This window comes from Bactrocera tryoni, chromosome 1, assembly GCF_016617805.1.
Source record: "Bactrocera tryoni isolate S06 chromosome 1, CSIRO_BtryS06_freeze2, whole genome shotgun sequence".
Taxonomy (NCBI): Eukaryota; Metazoa; Arthropoda; class Insecta; order Diptera; family Tephritidae; genus Bactrocera; species Bactrocera tryoni.
The window spans coordinates 74,455,763-74,477,301 of NC_052499.1; the positions used below are offsets into that span (position 1 = coordinate 74,455,763).

A 21,539-nucleotide genomic window follows, 5' to 3' on the forward strand; every position below is an offset into this window, starting at 1 on the left:
GACCACCGCAATAGCGGACAGTGGCTTTAAAGTAAACCAAACTCAAATAAAATGCAATGAAAAAGCGTCGCACTTTTATTTAGCATTCTCGAGAGGGGCTTGACTCAAGCAGTGCTGGCGCCAAAGTTGCAAACACAACGGTATAATTGAGTCCCGAAGGTGTTGCGCTCGAGGATTTGTTGAAGACACGCAAGCGTAAGTTGCAAGCATAAATGGAGTTCTTCAGCGAAAGTTTATTTATTTATATGAACAGCGAATGGTTAACTAACTGTGGCCACGCAGACAATAGATAATAAGGAAAATGGAAGGTTAAAACGTGCGTGAAAGCTAAAAATAAGAAAAGTGTAAATATATTTATTTCAAGACTTGTGGCTTAATCCACAAGGAATTGCGTTACTTTCATTTTTTAGTTTTAAAGAAAAGTGAAATAAGTTATTTTTAGTAGTCGAGGTTGACACGTGCGACCCAACTACGCGATTTTGCGTTTTGAATAACATGAAGGGAAAGCACAAAGGCGGCAAAGGAAGTTAGTTTAGTGTGTTGAATAAATATGTGTCGAATAAATATGTATAATTTAATATTATGGCAATTTTTAGACATTTTCGAAACAAAATCAACTGAACCGAAAGTAACTAGTTGGTAAGTTTGATAAAAACCAGTGGTTTTAAGATAATAGTAGATAAATGCCAAAAATTATCAACTTTGTCAATGTATACAAAACCTTTCCTCCAAAATATTAAAAAGTTACTTATATTTAATCGAAGCGCCGTATCTAATATTTGACTAGTAGAGAAAAAAAATTGAGAAAAAAGTAAAACTTAGCTTAATATTATGACAATTGACAATGGTAGATAAATGCCAAAAATTATCAACTTTGTCAATGAATACAAAACCTTTCTTCCAAAATATTAAAAATTTATTTAAATTAATCAAAGCGCCGTATCTAATATTTAACTAGTAGAGAAAAAAATTGAGAAAAAAGTAAAACTTAGCTTGGGAATGAAAACAGGAACTTAATAAAAAAATATTTTAGAATTATAAAATATGTAAAAATATATACAATGTATATTAACTCCTCCTAAAGTAACTAGTTTGTAACTAGTTGTATATAAACTATTTTTTTTAGGATAATAGGAAATAAATGACATAGTGTTTAAACTAACAAAAATTATCAACAGTAGAGGAAGAATTAAAACGTGGTTTGTAAATAAAAACAGGAAATTAATCAGAAAATATTTTAGAATAATAAAAAATTTAAATATATAAATATATGTATATATGTATATAGTTGAAGTATTATTGAAAAATAGTTTGGAAAAAAGGCTTTCTCTCCACTAAAGACTAACTTCCGGCTGTTCTCTTGGGAATCCAAAATTATTATTTATATTTATTAAACAAAATGCTTCTCCAAAAAAATTAAAATCTATAAAAAAACGCATTTTTCTGACTTGGAAGTAGATATAACCTTTTTAAAACCTTAATTCTCCCTCGATATTAGCATTAAACCACTGCTAAGCAGTTATAGAGAGCAACATAATTCCCTACCCCCACCTTTTTCGTACCCGTTATAAATTTCAATTATTGATTGGAAACAAAATTTATCCACTTAGTGAAACATATCTACTTTATGTAACACACACACACACTTACAAACAACTGAAATGAAATCAACGTCATACTAACCGGCGACACATTTCTTGTGTTGTTGTAGGTCCAACTGAATTTCACCGAGTCTGGCGGATCCGCATCCACTTCGCATTTCACCTGCACCGAGTGCATGTTCAGCGCCCCGATTGACGTTTGCTCGGTGCCCGGCCGACATCTGGGCGAGTCTGCAATTGAAGAGGAAAACGATTTATGTAAATGTCTTTGGTTTTCGTGCACTTCAAAAAAGAGCGAGGAAAATGAACGTATAACAGAAACACAACAACAACAAAAATACACAACTAAATGAAAACTAAACCGTTGCTTGTGGCGCCCAGCATGCGAAGAAGAAGCATCAGTAGCGGCGCATCGGCGCAGCGCTGTTGCATCCGTTATACGGCTGACATTGCGGTTGTCGACTTGCGGTTGCTGGCAGCACATACCCATATAATACAAGTATAATATGGCGCTCTACTCATTGGTATATATTTAGGTGTATATGCAATCAAGTTGTGTTTGGTTTTCTTCGAGTGCCTCAAGGCGAGTAATTAACATGGTTCAGTTTGGTGTTGTGGTTGTTTTCCTTACACACACACATACACACATATACATCTGTATGTATGTGTAGGTATGTGCGTGCGTGTCTGCCTTTATAAGCGTATGAGCTAAGCTGTGGCACATTTACTCTCGCATTAAGCTACATATTTCTATACAGTTTCTGCATTTAAACGATACTTTTTGGTTCACAACTACTACATTAGGGTGCCCGTGATTTCTCAAATAGTTCGTTTATGTGCAGACGCCTTTCTAGTTTCAGTTTTTGCCTTAAAAAAAATTATTTCGTGTATTTATTATTTTCACTTTAAATCATGACTAAATCATTTTATTTTTCTCATAAATTTAACACGAGAGTTTTTGATCTTTTATATTAAATTTTGTAACTTCAATGCAAGTAAACCAATAACGGCAAACATTTTCCTATTTTAATATGAAATTAAGCACTCCACAAAACAGGGCTTATTTTTTCATGAAATCGAATGAAGTGATCTCTCATAGTTACAAGTGAAATTTAAATTATATTTTGCTCATACGACATGGTGTATGTCCTCCATAAAATATTGGAATGTATGTATATATGGCACTAAGATTTAATAGTTTTAGTCAATTTAAGTTAATGAAGATATTTTTAGTGATTGTGACGAATTTATTCGAGGCCTGTCCAATTTATTTCCATATTTAGAAGAAATGGAAGTAATAGCTAAGCGGTCATCGAATTCGGTCTAAGCCTGAGCTGATCGAATATCAATATGTTGCTACAGAGTATAAAAGTTTTGTTTATCTAACGGTTATATAATATGTATTCCCGGAAATTAAGAGATATACACTTAGTTATATATGTAAATGATCAGGTTGATGAGACGAGCTGAAATCCGGGTGATCTCTGTCTGTCGATACATATCTTCGCAATCATTTAAGCTATAATAACCAAATTTGGTCACGACTAATCCCTTTGAAACGTTTAACGAGACTGTTAAAGTGGAAGAAATCGTAAGACAATGCCGTCAACTCCTCATGTAACGGTCCTGTCAAAAACTAATAAAAGTGCGATTAATATTAAATACAATGTACTAAAACATAAGATTTTATCCCCAAATTGATATGAGAGGGCTCTCTGGGAGGCGCTATAAAAATTGGACGATGGGCGTGGCACCGCCCACTTTTAAGTAAAATCATATATATCGGCAGCAGTCTGACCAATTTCGACTAAATTTAGTCTGTGACATTTTTTTCACATTCCTACATGAAAACTTGGCCTCGCCCTCCATATAACAAATATATATATCGAATATTTGTCTGTCTTTACTCCATATAATTGGTCCGGTACTTTATGAAAGTCAGTAAACATTTTTTAGTATGTGGCATGTTCTTAGTAAGTAAATTTGGCAAAAATTGATAAAATCGAGTCGATACTGAAGTCGGTAATTAATATAAAAATTTGCGAGCATCTGAAGGGGTTTTCCGATCTTTGATCTTTGCTAGTTGCAAGAATATAAAATTTACGGTTACATCCGAACTTAATCCTTCCTTACTTGTTTTCTTTTAAAACATTCATTGAAAAATATTTTATGCTTTTAGGGCTTTCTGACATACATTTTATTTTATTTTCTTATGTTTTCATTTATACACTTTTTCCAGCTATGAAGCGAAATTACTCTCGTAATAATAAATCTAAATTCGAGAAAAAAAACCTAGTGATATTCATAATCAAATTACATTATTATTATTTTTTTCTGTTTCAGATTTATCGGCAACACCTAAATGTATGTTAGTTTTGCAAAAATAATAAAAATTCGGTCACTCTAAGAGACTATCAGTTGGGAAGTTGTTATTATAATTTTTACTAACGTATTTGGTAGTCGAAAAAGTCCTTTCGTATATTGTCAATAGATGTCGTTGCAGTCGTATATCTCCAGTGCTACCAATCACATTGTATCATACCATATAGAGTTGGAAATGTGAGATTTTAAGTTTCATTTAACCAAAAACTAAATTCGGGGAAGTTGAAAAAAAGTTATAGCTGCCCAAAAATGAGTGAAAATAAGACAGAAATTCGCAATATTTTGAAATTTTTGCATAAAAAAGGGAAGAATGCTATGCAAGCCACCAATGAAATATTTTAAGCTTACGGAGACGATGCTGTATCAGTTCGTGTAACACAATAATGCTTCGCTAGCTTCCGTTCTGGAAATTTCGAAATTTCGACTTACACTGCTGAAAGTTTTCCACTGATGGAATAATGTCTCTGGCGGAAAATTGGCAAAAAGTGGTCGACCAAAATGGTAAGTAATTGTTTATTTATTTATTATTATAAATATAAAAATGATATGTTGAAGTTTGATTAGAAATACGAAAACACTTTTGCGAATACCTATTATATCTTCTAGAGTATTAGTCTGCTGTTTTCCTCCCTACGACCATGATGCAAACAGTAGCAAACATATTCCCAACATATCTATCCAAGTATGCCTGCTCTTAACTGTTAAATCTTTTCTACTCTCAGTTTTAAGCGCATAGAGATAAATATATATTATAACGTTACTGTTATTATGAACAATTTATACTATATATGTATGTAAAGACTTATATACGTATATGTATATCTGTATTCTAGTAGAGGGAACAGCGCTACTGAAACTAGCACGTAGTTTAGACCTCACGAATTGGAGCAATTTCCACAGTCTCGACTGTGAAGTTTATACAAGAGTGTATGTAGATATATGTATATGAAATCATATATACGCACACATGTACACATATGACATGCAAGAAACGGCCGCCTGCATCTCATTGCGGAAGTCATTTACTAGCACTTAGCCGCAGGGTAAATGCATTTCTGAGTATCTGTGAACCCTTTTCAAGTTTTGCAGTTAAAGAGGACGTAGTGTATCGTTATAAAGCACTGAAGCAACATATAGAATACACATACATACGCAAGCACACATACTCAGATTCAATCGTAATCGCTTATTGAAATGTATTTATTATTTATAAGGCGATTAAGATAATAAATCTATGAGGGTTTCGGGCAAACAAATCTGTATGATATATTCTGCAAAACACATTCGAGTTCGCATTTAATTTGTAAATGTGTAGCAGAGCCAAAAATACTACAATTCTGATTTTTTTCGGTGCCGAGTTTCTAAGATAAATTAACATGTTTTGCTGTCAGCAGTTATAACTTAACGAGCGCTCTGACAATGTCATAACCCAGTTAAGGATATGGCTTGGGCGAAGTTTCGAGTGGCTTTGAGAGTTAAATATGTGAAAATAAGAGAGATTAAAAGTGTATTATGGCTTAAATTAGTAAACATTGTAATTATTGGTTTACAACGAAGAAAAACGTGCTAGGGGAGATCTTGGTTAAAATTGATTAGTTTGTAGATGGAAATTTTGAAGGCTGTTTGCTTGTTTGATAATGGATCATTAAAGAGCATGATAGAATAAACGAAACTTTAAAAGCTGGAGTTTAAAAAATATATCCTTTTGTTATTTTCATACTATTTTGCGCATATGAGGTTTTTGTCTTAGCTAAAGTGTGCCTAAAGGTAGGCAACGTTTTTTGTTTTTCATTATAAAACGAACAATGCTGCGTCTAATTTTGATTCTCCTGCCTCTATGTTGCCAAGCAGGAACTGTTTTCCCATTACTGACCTATTTTACTTCAAAACGCATAAATATGTGAAGGAAATCTTTTAGAGCAAACAAACAACAATTAGATCTAGAAATAAATAAAGTAATATGTATACATCAGTGACATACCAAAGCCATAAATTGTAAATTGTCTATAATAAGAAAGCTTTAATTTACAGGAAGACAAATAGCTACTAAAAATAGGTTCATGTCTTTGCTAAAAATAGCCCGAAAAGAAGGCAACGGTTTTGCTTAATTATATGATTTACTCAATGTGAAGGAATCATTTCAGTAAACGTTTATAAAAACTAATTTTAAGTAAATAGGCTCGAAGTAAAATATATTTAAGCTTATAATCGGAAAAGTATGTATCTACTGGGATCATATAAGTCTCGCTTGCTGGGTAACATATGTAACTACAAGCTGAAAGCAAAGCCCACAGAAGTAGCGAATAAAACCAGCAACAAAAAACCAGAAACAAGTATAACTAATGCCAAAAAGCCCAAAAAATGTCAACAAATTTACCTAAAACTGGCAAGAAAAGAACCGAAAAAAATTGTGGGTAGAAATAAAGCATAAAATTATCAATGACATTACACACAAGTGCCAGTGGGCGGGGCTTAACAATACACGTTGAATAAGACGTTGTTCCTGCTGTTGTTTACTTCTTTCTTTCTTTCGCCGTTTCTTTGTTTCATTGCTGCTTCTTTGCCACGATTCAACAGTATTTTTTAGCGCGTGTCACTGAATCCTATATGTGAGCCCATTGTATTTCCATCGCCCGTTGTCAAGGCTTCACTTTTGTTTTGCGGTTTCTTGCGTTGTTGTGATTTTTTATCATTTTTTTTTTTTTGCTTGTTTTCCATTTGACTAACGCATCATTTTTATTATTTCTAATGCTGCGCCTTGTTTGAATTTTCATTAATTATTCATGACATTCTTGGCTTACGCAGCGCGCCTCACCGCAAAGCTGTGGCTCGTTGTGACGGCGCACTGAAATTGCTCGTACGGACGGACGGCAGCGCGCCACCACAGCGGCATAAGTTTTATGATGATGATTCGCCAGCGGCTCGAATCCACTATCCGCTATTCACTCATCACTATTCAAATTCCAATTCAAATTCGGATTCGCATTCAAATGTGCTGCCATTGAACTGAAGACAGTGAAGACACTGGCTTTTGCATATGTTAATCGCCTATGCGTCGTCGGTGGTGGCGGCATTGAGCGCACTGCTGGGGACTTGAGCTCCATTGATGGCGGCGGTAGGTGGAGGATGACTGGCGCGACCTCAACATTACATAACTTTAGTTTGCGTTTCGGTTTATTCATATGTGTCATTTGTTTTGCAAATAATATCTATTTTTCAATTTCTTTCGGCGCTCGGTTTGTTTGTGTGTGTGTTGTGTTCGCTCATTTGTATTTTTTATGAGAGGCTGGGGACTTGACAAACATTTGTCGAACCTTTCTACTCTTCTGAGATGGATTAGTGTTGATGTGGGGCAACTGCAAATCGCTGCTTTGTTGTGATTCATGTATGTCTATATGCTCTACATATATACAATAATGAGAGGGGTTGGGTGTTTCTTGTTATAATGGGCATTGTGCATAAATTTGTGAGAATCCAAATTAAAATATGTTTATAACAAAGTCGAAAAATTGTGGAAGGGTAGTGTTATTTATAGCTTAATCGACTTTACGGATGATTTATTTTGCATGTGATTATTTTCAGCTTTAGTTAAACAAATGTAGTCCATAGTTTTCTAACCATGTTTCAAATGCAGATTAAATAGTACCTGCTTTTTCATGAATTTTCAGTGGCAGATTTCCACCCTCCTATTTGTGTGATCCTAGATATTTCAGTTTAGAAATGTTCCTAAGAGCATTTGTGTACTTAAATTTCTTGAATGCTATATATTGGGCGAAGTTAATGAAATTTTCTTAAGATTATTCCAAATGATGATTTAAAACTCTTATATTCCGCCAAAAAATGCCTTTTCCAGGGATTGAAAAAAAAAATTCGAATTTCGTTCGAATTTCTTGAAACAACCTTTAAAAGAATCCTTAGTTGTTATTAAGATTTTGCTAAAATCTATTTTTTCGCTGTTTCAACCCGATGACATTTTGCTGATAGCGGTAATAGAGTGCCTTTCCCTTCTAGCTTCCTTCCTATCTTCGGCTTAACAATTTTCTGCGATTCTGCTGTGGCCTGACGCCCATGCTATTGATAACGAGGTTAGGCACTCCTTGACCAACTCTGAACGAACTCTAGATGAGTTCAAGGCTATTCTCACCGCCTTAATATCTGAGTGATTGGTCACTTCTCGGAAGGAGGCTGCACTCCGGAGCAGTAAATCTACTGCCAACTTAATGGCAGCAACCTCGGCTTGGAAAACACTGCAATAGTCGGAAAGTCTGAAGCTTGAGTTGATAGAAATCCCTCTGCCAAGCTTCCCCCAAGCTTCGACCCATCCATAAAAAAGCTCACTGTCCCTCTCCTCTAACGGCTTCTTCCCACCCACAACTCTCTCTATATTCGCAAAGAAAGAGCCGCCAGAGTTCGGTTTGGCGACACCATGATTCAAGGGATCCGGTATGAAGTCAAAGTATAGGAGGATTTCCAATTGTTCTTTTAGGAACCTACATTCTTTGACTCTGATAGCAACTTTCGCAGCCATACGCCTCCCGACGATGTCTACGTTCACTATACGCAAGATGATATTAGTTGCCAAAGTTGGAGTGGATCTTAATGCACCACACATGCTGATGAGCGCCGCCCGTTAAGCGCTCTCGAGTTTCTGTGCAAGTGTGGTATTTTCGGGAGTCCTCCACCACAGTGAGACTCCATAGAATATAATGGCCGTGACTATGATGCCGTAGAGTCAGAGGACGCTTTTCGGTGAGAAACCCCACTTTTTTGTCGATGGCTCCCCAGTAGCAGTGAGGCAATCAGTGCCTTTTTTGCTCGCTCTTCGATATTTGGCTTCCATGAAATTTCTTATCTAGAATGAGCCTGAGATATATCACTCTATCGACTGAGATACTCTTGCGTCAACTCGTACACGGTACTCAGGAACTTTCCTTTGAGCAAAAGTGCTACATCGTCTGCATAGGCAATCACCCGGCAGCCACGAGTGTTTTAAGTAGGTCGTTAACGAGCAGAATGACTAGAAGAGGAGAGAGGATACCACCTTGGGAGGTTCTACCGCTTAAATCACGGTATTTAAAATGCAAAAAATAATTCAAAAATTTACGAAAAAGTACCGTATACTACAAATGGAGGCAGAGTTTCGAGTATTTGAATTTTTTTTAATTATTTAAAAATGCCCACCTAAATTTTTGTTACTCAAATGAGATATCTAATATTTTATCAAAAATTAAACATGCATACTAATTTCCATTAATTTTTATGATTTCCATTTACCATTTTCTTTTTGCTTTTTTACTTAATTTTGTCTCATTTTAAAACATAAAGTCGCGTTGAAGTCGCTCGTGAGTTCCCCTGGCAATTCTCAAATGTGAGGATTTGTAAAAGCCTCACAGACGCTCACGCCCAATGACACTTTAAATCCGCGCACACAGACATGCACATGAAATACACACACATGCGCAAATAATACGTGCTTATGCTACGCTCTTGGGTATCCCCAGTCAATATTTATTGAAACACTGCGAATAATTTAACGCACTCCACAGGCGTGATCACAAGAGGATTTGCTGTAAAAACAATGGGGAGACGACGAAACGCATAAAAGCCCAATACGCCATACGCCATATAGACGCTATTCAATGCAAATATGCTGCTGCGTAAGTATATATTATATTGTTATTGTTGTTGCTGAATAATGTTGCGGGAATAAAGCTGTCGGCAGTCAAATCGAGTCGAAAGTGCGTTCGCGTAGGGAGATCAAATGTTGTCAGCAGGCCAAATCCCAGTTATCCACATACAAGCCAGCGCATATGCTACGCCATGTTATGTTATGTTAATGTGTTTGTGTTTGTGCGGCAAAGGGAGCAAAGATTGGAAACACTCTGGTTGTATTTTTTTGTTTTTAAAAATAAGTAGATATAAAGAAAATAATTACCTACTGCTTGGAAATATATTCAATTTTTGAGTCAGGTTTCATATCTGCGTTTCGATTGATTCGAAGTAACCACGAAATTTCTCAGTGAAGCAACAATAGAAGTCCGTGAGGGCCCTAACGCATACATAGAAAGCATGAGTTTTGATGAAACAATCTGCTACGCAGTCTTCTTCTTTAGCTTTAATAATGCTTCACTATGAAATTCCAAGTAATAAATAAGAAAAGTCTTTCTACAGAGCTGGAATATCTTTGAGGATAAAAGTCGAATAAACAATCGTCAGTATCTGCGAACCAACTACAACATGCGCTACTTTTGTTAAATAAAGGAGATGCCTCACTCTGAAAAGTAATTATTTTTCCATTCTTAGAAGGAACTTTCTTTGTAGTCAGAGAGAGCCAGGTTAGATTTCAAAAGAGGTAGCTATACCCAAAATATTAACCTGAGTTCTACCACAATTGAAACTACATCAAAAATTTTTTTTTTTTTTTAATAATATAGCCTACAAGTAGGCAATGACAAAATTCTCAATTTTTGAAAGAGGTAGCCATACCTGAAATTTTAACTGAATTTTATCACAATTCCGAACCACATCAAAAAAAAATTTTTAATAAAAACTGCCTATAAGTAGGCAATGAAAAAATTTTCGATGTGATATTTCCATAAAACAATTTCTCAAGAGGTTAATTAGCCCTTAATAGGCGGTTTCAACATACTAAAACATTTTACTTGTTAGATTTATTTTGAAAATTGTTACCGTTAGCTAATAATTCAGATGGCAAGTATCATAAATTCTAGGTATCACAACAGATCGGTGTTATAAGCTGTCCAAGTGAGATGCCCATTTTAGGAACGGTTATTTAACCTAACTTCACCGAACATAACGTAGAATATTCGGAAACTGTTCTCAACAGAGCAGTCTAGAAAATGTTTTTCTAATATCAAACATGTTCCAAAAACCTCAAAAAAAAAAATAACGTTTGGAACTATACCCATGCATAGGAGATATAGTCAGTATAGATCTCTTATTGCAGAACCACTGACATTTCTGTGTTAGGCTTTATTCATAAGAAAGTTTATACCAGTCGCATAAGCCAATCTCCGATACTAATCGTTTCTAAGTAGAGAATTTACATCATAAAAACAACAACAAAAAACATATCTCGGGCTTATATTCTATCGATTGCCTTACAAAAAAAGTATGGAAACTCAGCAAACTAATAAATTATCTTTGCGAGCCTATATTTTTAACTGATGTGACCTCTGCAGTAAATCTGTGCAGTTGTGGCAGCTGGGTATCGTTTATGCCCTGCGAATTGTGGCACAACAAATCTGCATATCAATGTTTCTGTCAAAACGTGAAATTTCCATTTGAATTGATAAACTGAGATTCAGCAGCGCCACCACTTCCACACCGCTGCCACATCTTTTGTTCCCAACGAAACATTGCTGCTGTTTGCTTTAGCATCTTCAGCCGTAGCCAATGTACACGGCTCGGTATGTGCGTGTGTGTGTGTGCAGTTTGTTTTTGTAACTTTTGCATAAATTTCAAAGCGGATCGAAGAACTTCGCATTTCATTGCGGCTTAACATAAAGTGCGACGGCTAAAACGGAGCTCCAGCTGGATGGGTGGAGCCACAAGGAGGTTAAGCATCGTTGAAAGGCAAGCAAAAGAAGTGCGTATGCATTGGGAGCTTGAATGGATTTGCGGCCTAATCTGAAAATGATACGCTTCGAAGGCGACTCCAAGGCGAAATTTGTAAAGGATTTGAGATTTTTTGTTTGCTTTGTCGTTTAGTTTTATCGGAAATTGTGAATAAAATCAATTGAATGCTTAAGTAAATTTTAAGTATCTCTATATATTTCGGTGGTGGTTTAAACTGAATGGAGAATACTTAAACTAGTTTAAGTTACTGTTGCTGTGGAAAGAAACTTCACGCAAACTTTTATTAATGATTCGAAGCGTTTAAAGTTTGATGTTTTATCAACGCTAAAGCCCGTATTTTACTACGGGCATTATCTCTATCTTCCAAAATAAATATTTAAAAAGCTGGTATTGCAGAAAGAGACTTTTAAATACTGAACCATCATAAGATAATAAAAAATATGTTTTTTTTAACACTAAATGTCTGTTGTATAACTCACATTGCACTTTCAGCGTCAAGCTGGAGCTACGCGTCTCTCCCTCCGTATTGGCCGCGCCGCAAGCGTAAGCGCCAGCACTCTCGCGCGCCAACTGAGTCAGATGCAGTATCTCGGTGCTCTCGCCGGACATACGCATGCCCTGTAATGGGAAAGAAAGTGAAATGTTGAAATATTGACATACAACGAACCGTTATAATCAAACGAAATCGATAATGGAAAGTATAAAAAACAAATGAAATCAACAAAAAAAAATGCACACTGACAAAGGAGAAGCTTAAAATATGGCTACCTACAATAATCATTTCACCGCAAATGAAACGCGGATTCGCGCACAATTTCCTTCAATTACGGTAAATTTTTTATGTATGTAGGTTTGTATTGGCACAATCAGCGAGAAAATTGCCGACAAACGTTTTTCTTTTATTTAACCCACAAAGCGGTAAGAAAACCGCTGAAAAAAGCAATGGAATCGCGGGGGAGCGTAGGGAGGTAGGGTCAAAAATTTGGGCCTCATTAAACATGAAAGCCGCCAATCGGACGACTGTGTAACCGCAAAGCCTTATTGCCAATACTTCCGCCGATATGTCCGGCGATAAAGACGCCTAAAGGCTCCACTTTCTCCTTTCGACCGCCAGGCTGTCTTTCATATAATTTCCTACTCAATTAAGCTTCATCCGACTTAAGTTCTTTTTCTGGCGCTTTCAATAAGAAAACAACTGACCAACTTTATTGAATAATTCTTTTATCATATCTATTTTTATTTTTTCTGCTTTGTCATATTTTTATTTTCCCGTATTTTTTCTCCTTGTCATCAAAAGCTTGGCGCTCTCACACCACTCAGCATGTTGCCATAGTTCTTATTGCTCGCATTTATCTATGTACATTCGTTTGCGCAAACACTCGGTCCGAGCTTTTGTCGATTGCCGCGTGACAATAGGTGCACAACAACACGTGTTTCGTATAAATTTTTAATGAAAATTTTAATATACTTTACGGTATGTATAACATTTATTAAATGGCGTATCAAATGCGAATTGACAGCGAAACGAAGTTGGGTTGTCGCTGTTTTATGAGTTGACATTTTTGTTATGAAGTTGACTGCCTAAGTGTGAGCGCCTATTTTTGTAAGTGTAGGTTGTAGGTGGCTTTTAAGTTTTCTTTCTCGGCGATTATTAATCAGTATTTTATTGTCCCATATTAATTGGCAAATATATATAGTACATGCCTTTAGTAGCAATGAAATACAACCCTGACTGAATGTACCCTAAAACTTTGAAGCAGGAAATTCTGAAAATAACGGAAGTACCAAAGTGTTGTCAGATTATCTTTAATTATTAATACCTTAAGAACCTATATTCTTCAGAAACAGTTAGTGGCAGACTTGAAATTTTTCAGAAGTTACCGATGAATTGAGTACGCTTAAAGCTGTTGCTGAAGAGAACAACAAGCAAGAAAGAAAGTTCCTGCAGGCAAGCTATAGACATGCAAACTCAGCACTCGAAAAATGACATAGAAAAAAATCATTGAAATTATCTCTGATTTGCAGAGCTTTTCGAACAGAATTGTTCAGCTATTACTGAAAGGTTTAAAAAAATTTGTGTTGAGTTTAAAATATCTATGAGTTCCTCACGATTTTACTCAAAAAATTTCATGGGCCGAATTTACATCTGGGAATCGCAAGAAAATCCTTCCGTTTCCGTAGCGGATGGTTATTGGTGTTAAAAATTGGGTCATTTACGACAACTACAAGCGAAAACGATGGCAGTCGAATAGCGGTGAGCCGGCGTAAAGGATAAAGTGAGTAAATTTTTGCTATGAGTTTGGTGGGATCGTCTGAGAATCATTTACTACGAGTTTCTTCTTATGGCCAACCGCTTAGTTCGTGCCAGTACTGTAAACAATTGGATCGTATAAAGGAATCAAATAGAAAAAGCCTTGGTCCATACGAGAGCCATTTATTTCTATCAGGGCTAAGCCACATATATTGATACTTAGCAACCCGTCAGAAGAATTTAAAGCTTAGAAAAGAAGTTTTTGTGCATTCAGCTTATAGTCCGGATTTGGCGCCAAGTGACTACTATTTGTAGTTTTTGGAAAAACTTCGACTCAAGAGAAGGTTGAGAAAATCGTTTTTCAGTTTTCTGCCAGTAAGAATGAGGATTTTTCTGAAAATGAATTTTAATAATTTGACCTAGTTCGGATCATTCTAGCCATTCTCAATAAAATATTCCATTTAAAGTAAAAATGAAACACGATGAATAAGAATGTTGTCTAGTAATCATAAATAAGTCTAAACAGATTGCCAACTGACAGCTTAAAGATGTAACTCGCAAGCAAACGAGTTGAAATTTTATAGGAGGTATTTTATAGTAACCTACATACGTGGTAGTTATGAGTTGCATGACGAAATTAAAGGTTTTTAAATTTAAAAATTATTATAACATAATTTGAAGAGGTATTATATTCAATTTTTAAAGAATAATATATAGGTTAGCTAAGGTTTCACTGGCCGGCTATAGGTCTTCTGTAATGCCAAATGGAGGGTAACTAATACGAGCAGAAGCTTACGTCGTGCAGGACGTCATCGCTTTTTGTGAAGTTTAAAATATACTTGTTATTTAATTCTGCATATCTTAGCCGTGTTCTGGATAAGGCCGGACATAAGAAGAGCAGGTGTTCCAGCGTCTTTCTCATGCCTACTTTCTTGTACTTTCTACATGTGCCATTCTTAATGCCCCTCCGGCTCGTATGTGATGCCAGTAACAGACCTGTGACTAGGCCGACAACTGTCCTGCAGTCTTTTCGAGACTGTGTGCGCAGAAAGCTTGCATGTTTTCATTCCGCCCTCTTGCACATAATCTTGGCGATTCTGCATGCTCCTAAGACATCCAATATTTATAAACGTGGAGTGCACTGCGTCAGTACGACATCCCATCTCATGCTGATCTATCTGTCAGCACTTTCGGAAATTTCGTTTTTAACGATTTCCGTTATGTTTCGTTGGTTCGGTAGTCAAGCGGATGGCACTCATCAGCGTTTTGCTCTTGTTACCTGGAACCCAGTATGTTTATCGCAGATTTCGCGCTGCCATTATATCTTCTGCCTATCGAGCTATGTCCGAAGGTTCTTGTGGAAAATTCAACAAGCGCCGCCAATCTTACAGCTGATTTCGCTGCTGGCGGTTTTCTGTTTGATATTTTACTGGCAGCGCTCCTCTGACCAAAGCACCGTACAGTAAGATTGGCTTGATTATCGCTGTGTTACAGCAATGCATAAGAACAGGTGAAAGAGTCCCTGTTGACCTTAGCAACTATTAAAGAAAGTGCCATTGGAAGCATTAATACAATAGTAGTGCAGTTGTTGGCCAAGTCGAAGGCTTCTTTCGTGCGAGAAGCTCTTTTCTGCGTAAATTTGCACAATCTGTAAATTATGCGATTGCAGCTGGAGTTTTCATAATTTGCTCTGCTTGCCATTATTATTACAGAAATTAGAATTATTTCACTTTTAAATTGAATTTTTAATCAGAAGTACAAAACTTACACATTTCCAGCTAACATCAAGGGAATTAAATAAGGATACTTCATTTTTCGCAGTAATTTAAAAGCATCTTTCTGTATTTCCTGAGAACCCAGCGCGCTTCTTAACAATAAAAAGTGCTTAACTCACATTTTAATTATTTTTATTACAGTATGACACTTTTAGCCGCATACAATAATACTGAGAAATATACAATACACTCTGTACAATGGTGGGAACTTGCAACACGTGCCGTTTTAAACACACACACATCCACACAATTTCCAGAAATTACTAAATAAACAGGCGATGTCTTTATTTGTGTAAAATTTAAGCCGGTGTGCTGCTAAAGATTAGCTAACTCAGTGACACCGCGCGCGTGCGACATAAAAATATACACACCTGTGTGTGGGTGTGTGTGTGTGCTTAGAACTTCGTGTAGCAAGTTAATTGAAGGTTGGCTTTGACTTTCACGGAAATTATCATAAGAACGGCAGAGCAACTTGGATTTGCAGCTAATGAATGCTGATGCTGTTGCCGCAAAAATTATTGTACCGTTAATGCGCCGAAAGAACACCGAATACAACGACACACATACAGTCGTGTCGAGGAATGACGGTTGTTGGTGTATCGGTGTGTGCGCGGCAGTTGTAAGTTTGCTTAATTAAAGTCAAATGCAGTGGTGCGAGCCAAACAGTCAAAAACCGAACGCTAATGAATATGAAATTAACAGTTATGGCAGGCAAGGCGCTGTCACTGAGTTTTTTAGCAGTCGCAACAACATTGTTGTTACTTGGTGGTTAAGTTTTGAAAATGCTTTTGGACAATCAGTGATGCAGATTGTGAGGTTAGAAGCTTTGTGGGTGAGCAAGCGGGTATATATGTATGCAATAAAATATTTGTACGTATTCACGAGTGTGTGTGTGTGTATGTATTGCTGGCGCTGAGTTGGAACGCCGCTGACTTTAGTACCTAAACGCCCGTTAGGCGACCATTTAGCTGCGGGCAAAGCAATTTGTAATTGTGAGAAGCAAAAATATGGCAACTGTCACAAACACACAGCCCACCAACACATACTCGTATATATACGTATTTTAAGAAAGCAGCAGCATCCATTCTTAGCGCACTCCTCCGCAAGCACCTTTGTCACTTCACCATGAATGCGCGCTTTGTCTTCGGCTCCGGCCGAAAACACGCAAACATGCCCCAACAATTTCAATTATATTTATTAATGTCGTTTTTCATTAGGGAAACATTTTCGTTAACCAAATGACAAAATGAAAAGAGGAATGCGCACAGAAAATGGAAAATGAAATAAAAAATTACAAATGAAAATAAAAATGCGCATAAGAAAATCATACTTGAAATGAGAATGAAAATGAAATTGTCTTGTCAACATTTCGCGAGCTACTCCTGTCACTAGTTATGCTTAGTCTTATCACTGTTGTTGTTGCTGCTGCTGTGCTTCACTGGAATTCAGCATTTGTTGCAAGAACGCCTATTCTGCGCTGAAAATTTTTTGGGCGGCGCAGAGCACCCGCGCAATTTAAAATGAACACACGCACACATTTACACTCTGCGCGCCCTGTGACCCGCAGTCGCTCCATATGCACGCTTCGATTAAGCCGCGTTGGGCTTTCGTCGCCGCGTTGGCCTTCGTCTTTGCTGCTTCCGCTGCTAAGCAGCGACCAACCGTTACTTTCGCTTCACTTCATGCGCCACTCAACAACAGTTTTGCGTTTTGTCATTACTTTCCATTTTCCGACAACGCGAAATGAATTTAATTTTCTCATTTGCGAAGCTAGAAAAGCAACCAAGACGCCACACACACAAACATACACAAGCGCATGCACATACCCAGTAAAGCGCTTACATGCAAAGAGAAACTCAAACATACAAAAACATGTACACACGCTCACACACAACTACATGCCCCCATATGACAGCCAGCCAGCTTTATTTTTTGAAGCGCGCAACGAAAAAGGTTGAAAAAATTACACATATAAAATTACTCATACGCCAAGGTGTCCCATTATAGCGCTTGCTACCGTGCGCATCCCCTTCAGCGTCACTGATGATGGTGGTGGAAGGATGAAAAAAAAGTTCTTTCACATCTTCAATCTCTTGTTTGAATAACAAAAATGCTGATTGCATGTGATTTTAATGTTAAATGGTTAATTTGGGTAAATAGCGGTTTTAATGTTACCTCGGAGCACGCGCAGCAGCTGAGTTAGCGACATAAAACTTACGTGTTGTTGCATATGGTGGCTCGGCTCGGCGCGACACACGCGTCCGTAAAGAGGAAATGTTTTCCGCACATTCTTGTTGAAAGCATATGCTAGTTCGGCGGTGTTGTAGGAGATGTGCTCAACTCGCATATAAATCTTTCCAACCCTCCCCCCCCCCACCCATTAGTAGCAGGCAATGACAACACTAATTTTAATGACTTTTAATATATTTTTTTAGTGGGTGGGCAGACATCTGCAATTTTAAGTATATGTGTAGGGATATGTAATGCCGATTATATTTTTTCAAGTGATAATAAATCCTAAATTTCATTTGCATGAAGGGGGTTTAGAAAGTATAATTAAGGAAAAATTTTTTTTTTTTTTACTTTTTTCAATTTTAATGTTGAGAGAAATTGCGCAAAGCTGAATAATGCCAACTCAATTTACTTAAAATTTCCACTCAAAAAATAAAAGCATGGAAAAATTAACAATACCCTACAGATACATATTTTCCACGAAAATAACCAACAAAGTCAGTAAGTACTAACTTGACATTTGTCTGTGAAGATTTGAGTCAATTCGCAGTGAGCACACGTAGAACCCAACTAAGCAGGCTTCATATCATCTACAAAAAAAAAAAAAAAATGTAAGCACAACTACCTCACTTGGTTAGTTTTATTTTATTAGCTACCTAGCAACAACCCTGAAGCCGATCTGAACTTGTCAATCTTTGTTTTAGCTTGTTAGTCGGTATGGCCGCCGTTGCAAGCTTTTTTAATGACCTCTACGTCAGCATAACGCTTTCCTTTCATGGGCAAATGTATTTTTCCAAAAAGGTAGAAGTCGCACGGTGCCATATCAGCTGAATACGGGGAGTGGTTAATGTTTTAAATGTGATTTTTGTTCAAATAATCGGTCGCAAGCGTCGATAGAATGTTGGATTCAGAGCAATTTTTGGTCGTCAGTCAATTTATGCGGAACAAACGGTGCACACACCTTTCGTAAGCCCAAATGTTCGGTCAAAATGCGATAAATCGTTATTTGGGAGATCTTCAACTTCATTTCCATGAATTTCAGTGATGATTTCGGCTGATTTTTGATGAATTCACGCACAGTTTTGATAGAATCTCCGGTGATAACGGATTGATTGTCATTTATGTCCTCACAACCACTTTGAAAACGTTGGAACCACTCGTGCACTCTGCTACGGAATAGGCAATCATCGCCATAAACTTGTTTCATCAATTGAAACGTTTCGATAAAAGATTTACCGATTTTAAAACAAAATTTAGCAAATTTTACCAATAAAAATAACACAAATATACTGACACTTAAAACGTCATGAAATTCTCACTGGACAATCGATAACGGACCAGTCGACATATAGATGGCGCCAACAGCGGGCGCCAGATTCAAAAAGTCCTGTTTACTTTGGAACTCACCTTGTATAATCAAAGCTCTATATGAAATATGCGTTGACACAGACGAGATCATTCAGAGCTACGTGATCTCGAATGGAGTACCGCAAGGCAAGGGTAGTAAGCTATTTTTTTTTTTGTTTTTGCATTTTTATTTTTTTTTATTTTATATTAATGTACAATACCTCAGGATTATTCTGCGAAAATTTGGGAGCAATTAAAGCAAAATTGACGGAGATACACACTTGTAATTCTCCGCCCTCCGATTTGATTGTGAGCGACTGTGAAACTTTAAACGCGTTTTTCTCACACTCCACTTTTTCGAAGCCGGTGAACTCTGTAGGTCAAAATCTACTGAACCGATCCTTTTGAAATTTTGCACAGTCTTTCTTTACATAAATTGTGAGGTAACGCTTTCGAGTGTTTTTTTTTTAATTTTAACTTATTTTTAAACAACAAAATTTATAATTTTTTTGGTGAAAAATCAGTATTTTGAGTTCCGAGCGTAAAAAATTTAAAAATCAATGAGTTCCGAGCGTAAAAAATTTAAAAATCAATAAAAAAAACTCGACAGCGTTACCTGAGGAAACTAATTCAAACATCAACTAATCAAATCAATTTGGTTTTTTAATTTCAAATGATCCAGCTATGAGTTATGCGGTTCACCGCGAATCAATTTTTTTTGGAAGGTCTGCGAAGATTCTCTGTCACCGGCTAATTTTTTAATATTTTTCTATGAAACTTTCACAGAATATTCTTTGAATATCATATAATTATGCCATAACTATACAAATAAATAAATATTGATTGTATCTTTAAAACAAATTATTGAAAATATGTTTTTTTCGCTCGAATTAACCTTACTACCCCCTTAAGTCCTCTACTATGAAACTTGATGTAAAATGGGGTACTAACAATACATCAACCAAAAAATGTGAAAACAATCGCATACACAGATGACCTTATAGTGGTAGAGATCTAGATGACCTCTGGATCAAATGCAATGCAATGGTTTACAATAATAGGGCAATTCACAATCTGGTGAATACAGCGAATTTGCAATTCCAAATATGCAAGACCATTTCCACCAGATTGTGAATTGCCCTAACAAGTTTAGAGCTAGCTGAGAAGAAAAGGGAAGTCTTGCTCATAATATTGCTCAGTAATATTGGACTCCAAGTTAAAATTTAAGGAATGCTTGGCGTATACTTCCGACAAAGCAAACAAAATAAGCTGCGTGCGTTCCAGCCGGCGATTTTTAATAGCATAAGCTATAGAGTACCGTGAAATTGTATGCAACACCAATATGGATGCAGGCGCTGAATATAAAATCATATGTAAGACCAATTAAAGCAGTGCATAAGCTTTTTGCAATCCGAGTAATAAGTGCGTTCCGAACGATATCAAGCGGTGCCAGCCTACAGCCTATTGACAACCAGGGGAACAATACCAACGACAATACCAGCTATCAGAACCGTCTACAAGACGGAAAAAACGTAGAGAACTTAGTACATTAAAATATGGTAGCAGCGGTGGCAAAGCGTATCCAAAAGACAATTAACCCACATACTGATCGCAGACATTTATTCGTGGATAGGATGGCGGACATCAATTTCCACCTAACCCAAATACTGAGTTACCATGAATGCTTTAGAAACTATCGGTTCCTGTTCATTTGTAACTGTAGAAAATTTGACAAAACTTATATCCTCTGATAAATGGAAAGCTGCCTGCGAAGCGTCAGCTTTAATTATCACAAAACTAAGAGACTTACAATATGTTAGGAGTCAGCCAGTCCGTCCAATTGAAAATATTTAAATATCTTTTTCTCTCCCATGAAGTGATACTTAATACGGTGGTTCCGTGGGAAAGACATGAGTTGGGAGTACGTTAAGTTTAGCGGATTAAAATCCCGCACTTCAGCTTTAGCTGCTTCCCCCTACTATACAAAAAATCACCAGTGCGAACATTTCTGACCAATACATTTTGTTTAAAACTGAACTATATGAACAAAGAGTGTATTGCATTGAAGCCATACGGGCCTGGGCGTATATAACAGATGTTGAGATAGCTATGCTACATGCATATTGCGTCCGAAAGGATATACAATTACTCATACTCCATCACATCCCAACTAACCAGCACTACCAAAGGATAAAGACTACCTTTGAGAGAGAAAATATACGAATAAAATCATCCAATTTACTATCCTGTGGAAGGAGCGAATCGAAGAAACAACTTTTTTAAATAGAAATGAAAAAAGTTATATAACTTTAGCGAGTTAACAGCATGCAGCATTTATATTGAATCAATAAT

General features: G+C 36.6%; 1 protein-coding gene across 2 annotated transcripts in view; it reads right to left on the reverse strand.

The window, feature by feature from the left end:
• Positions 1–21,539, reverse strand: part of LOC120776053 (hemicentin-1) — a 203,808-nt gene that overhangs the window by 73,095 nt on the left and 109,174 nt on the right. For both annotated transcript variants that reach the window (XM_040106524.1, XM_040106514.1), the window contains exons 9-10: positions 12,062–12,200; positions 1,684–1,832 (exon numbers count right to left, since the gene is read on the reverse strand). In XM_040106524.1, coding sequence (XP_039962458.1) covers positions 1,684–1,832; positions 12,062–12,200 — 288 coding nt within the window. The remainder of the gene's footprint in view (positions 1–1,683; positions 1,833–12,061; positions 12,201–21,539) is intronic.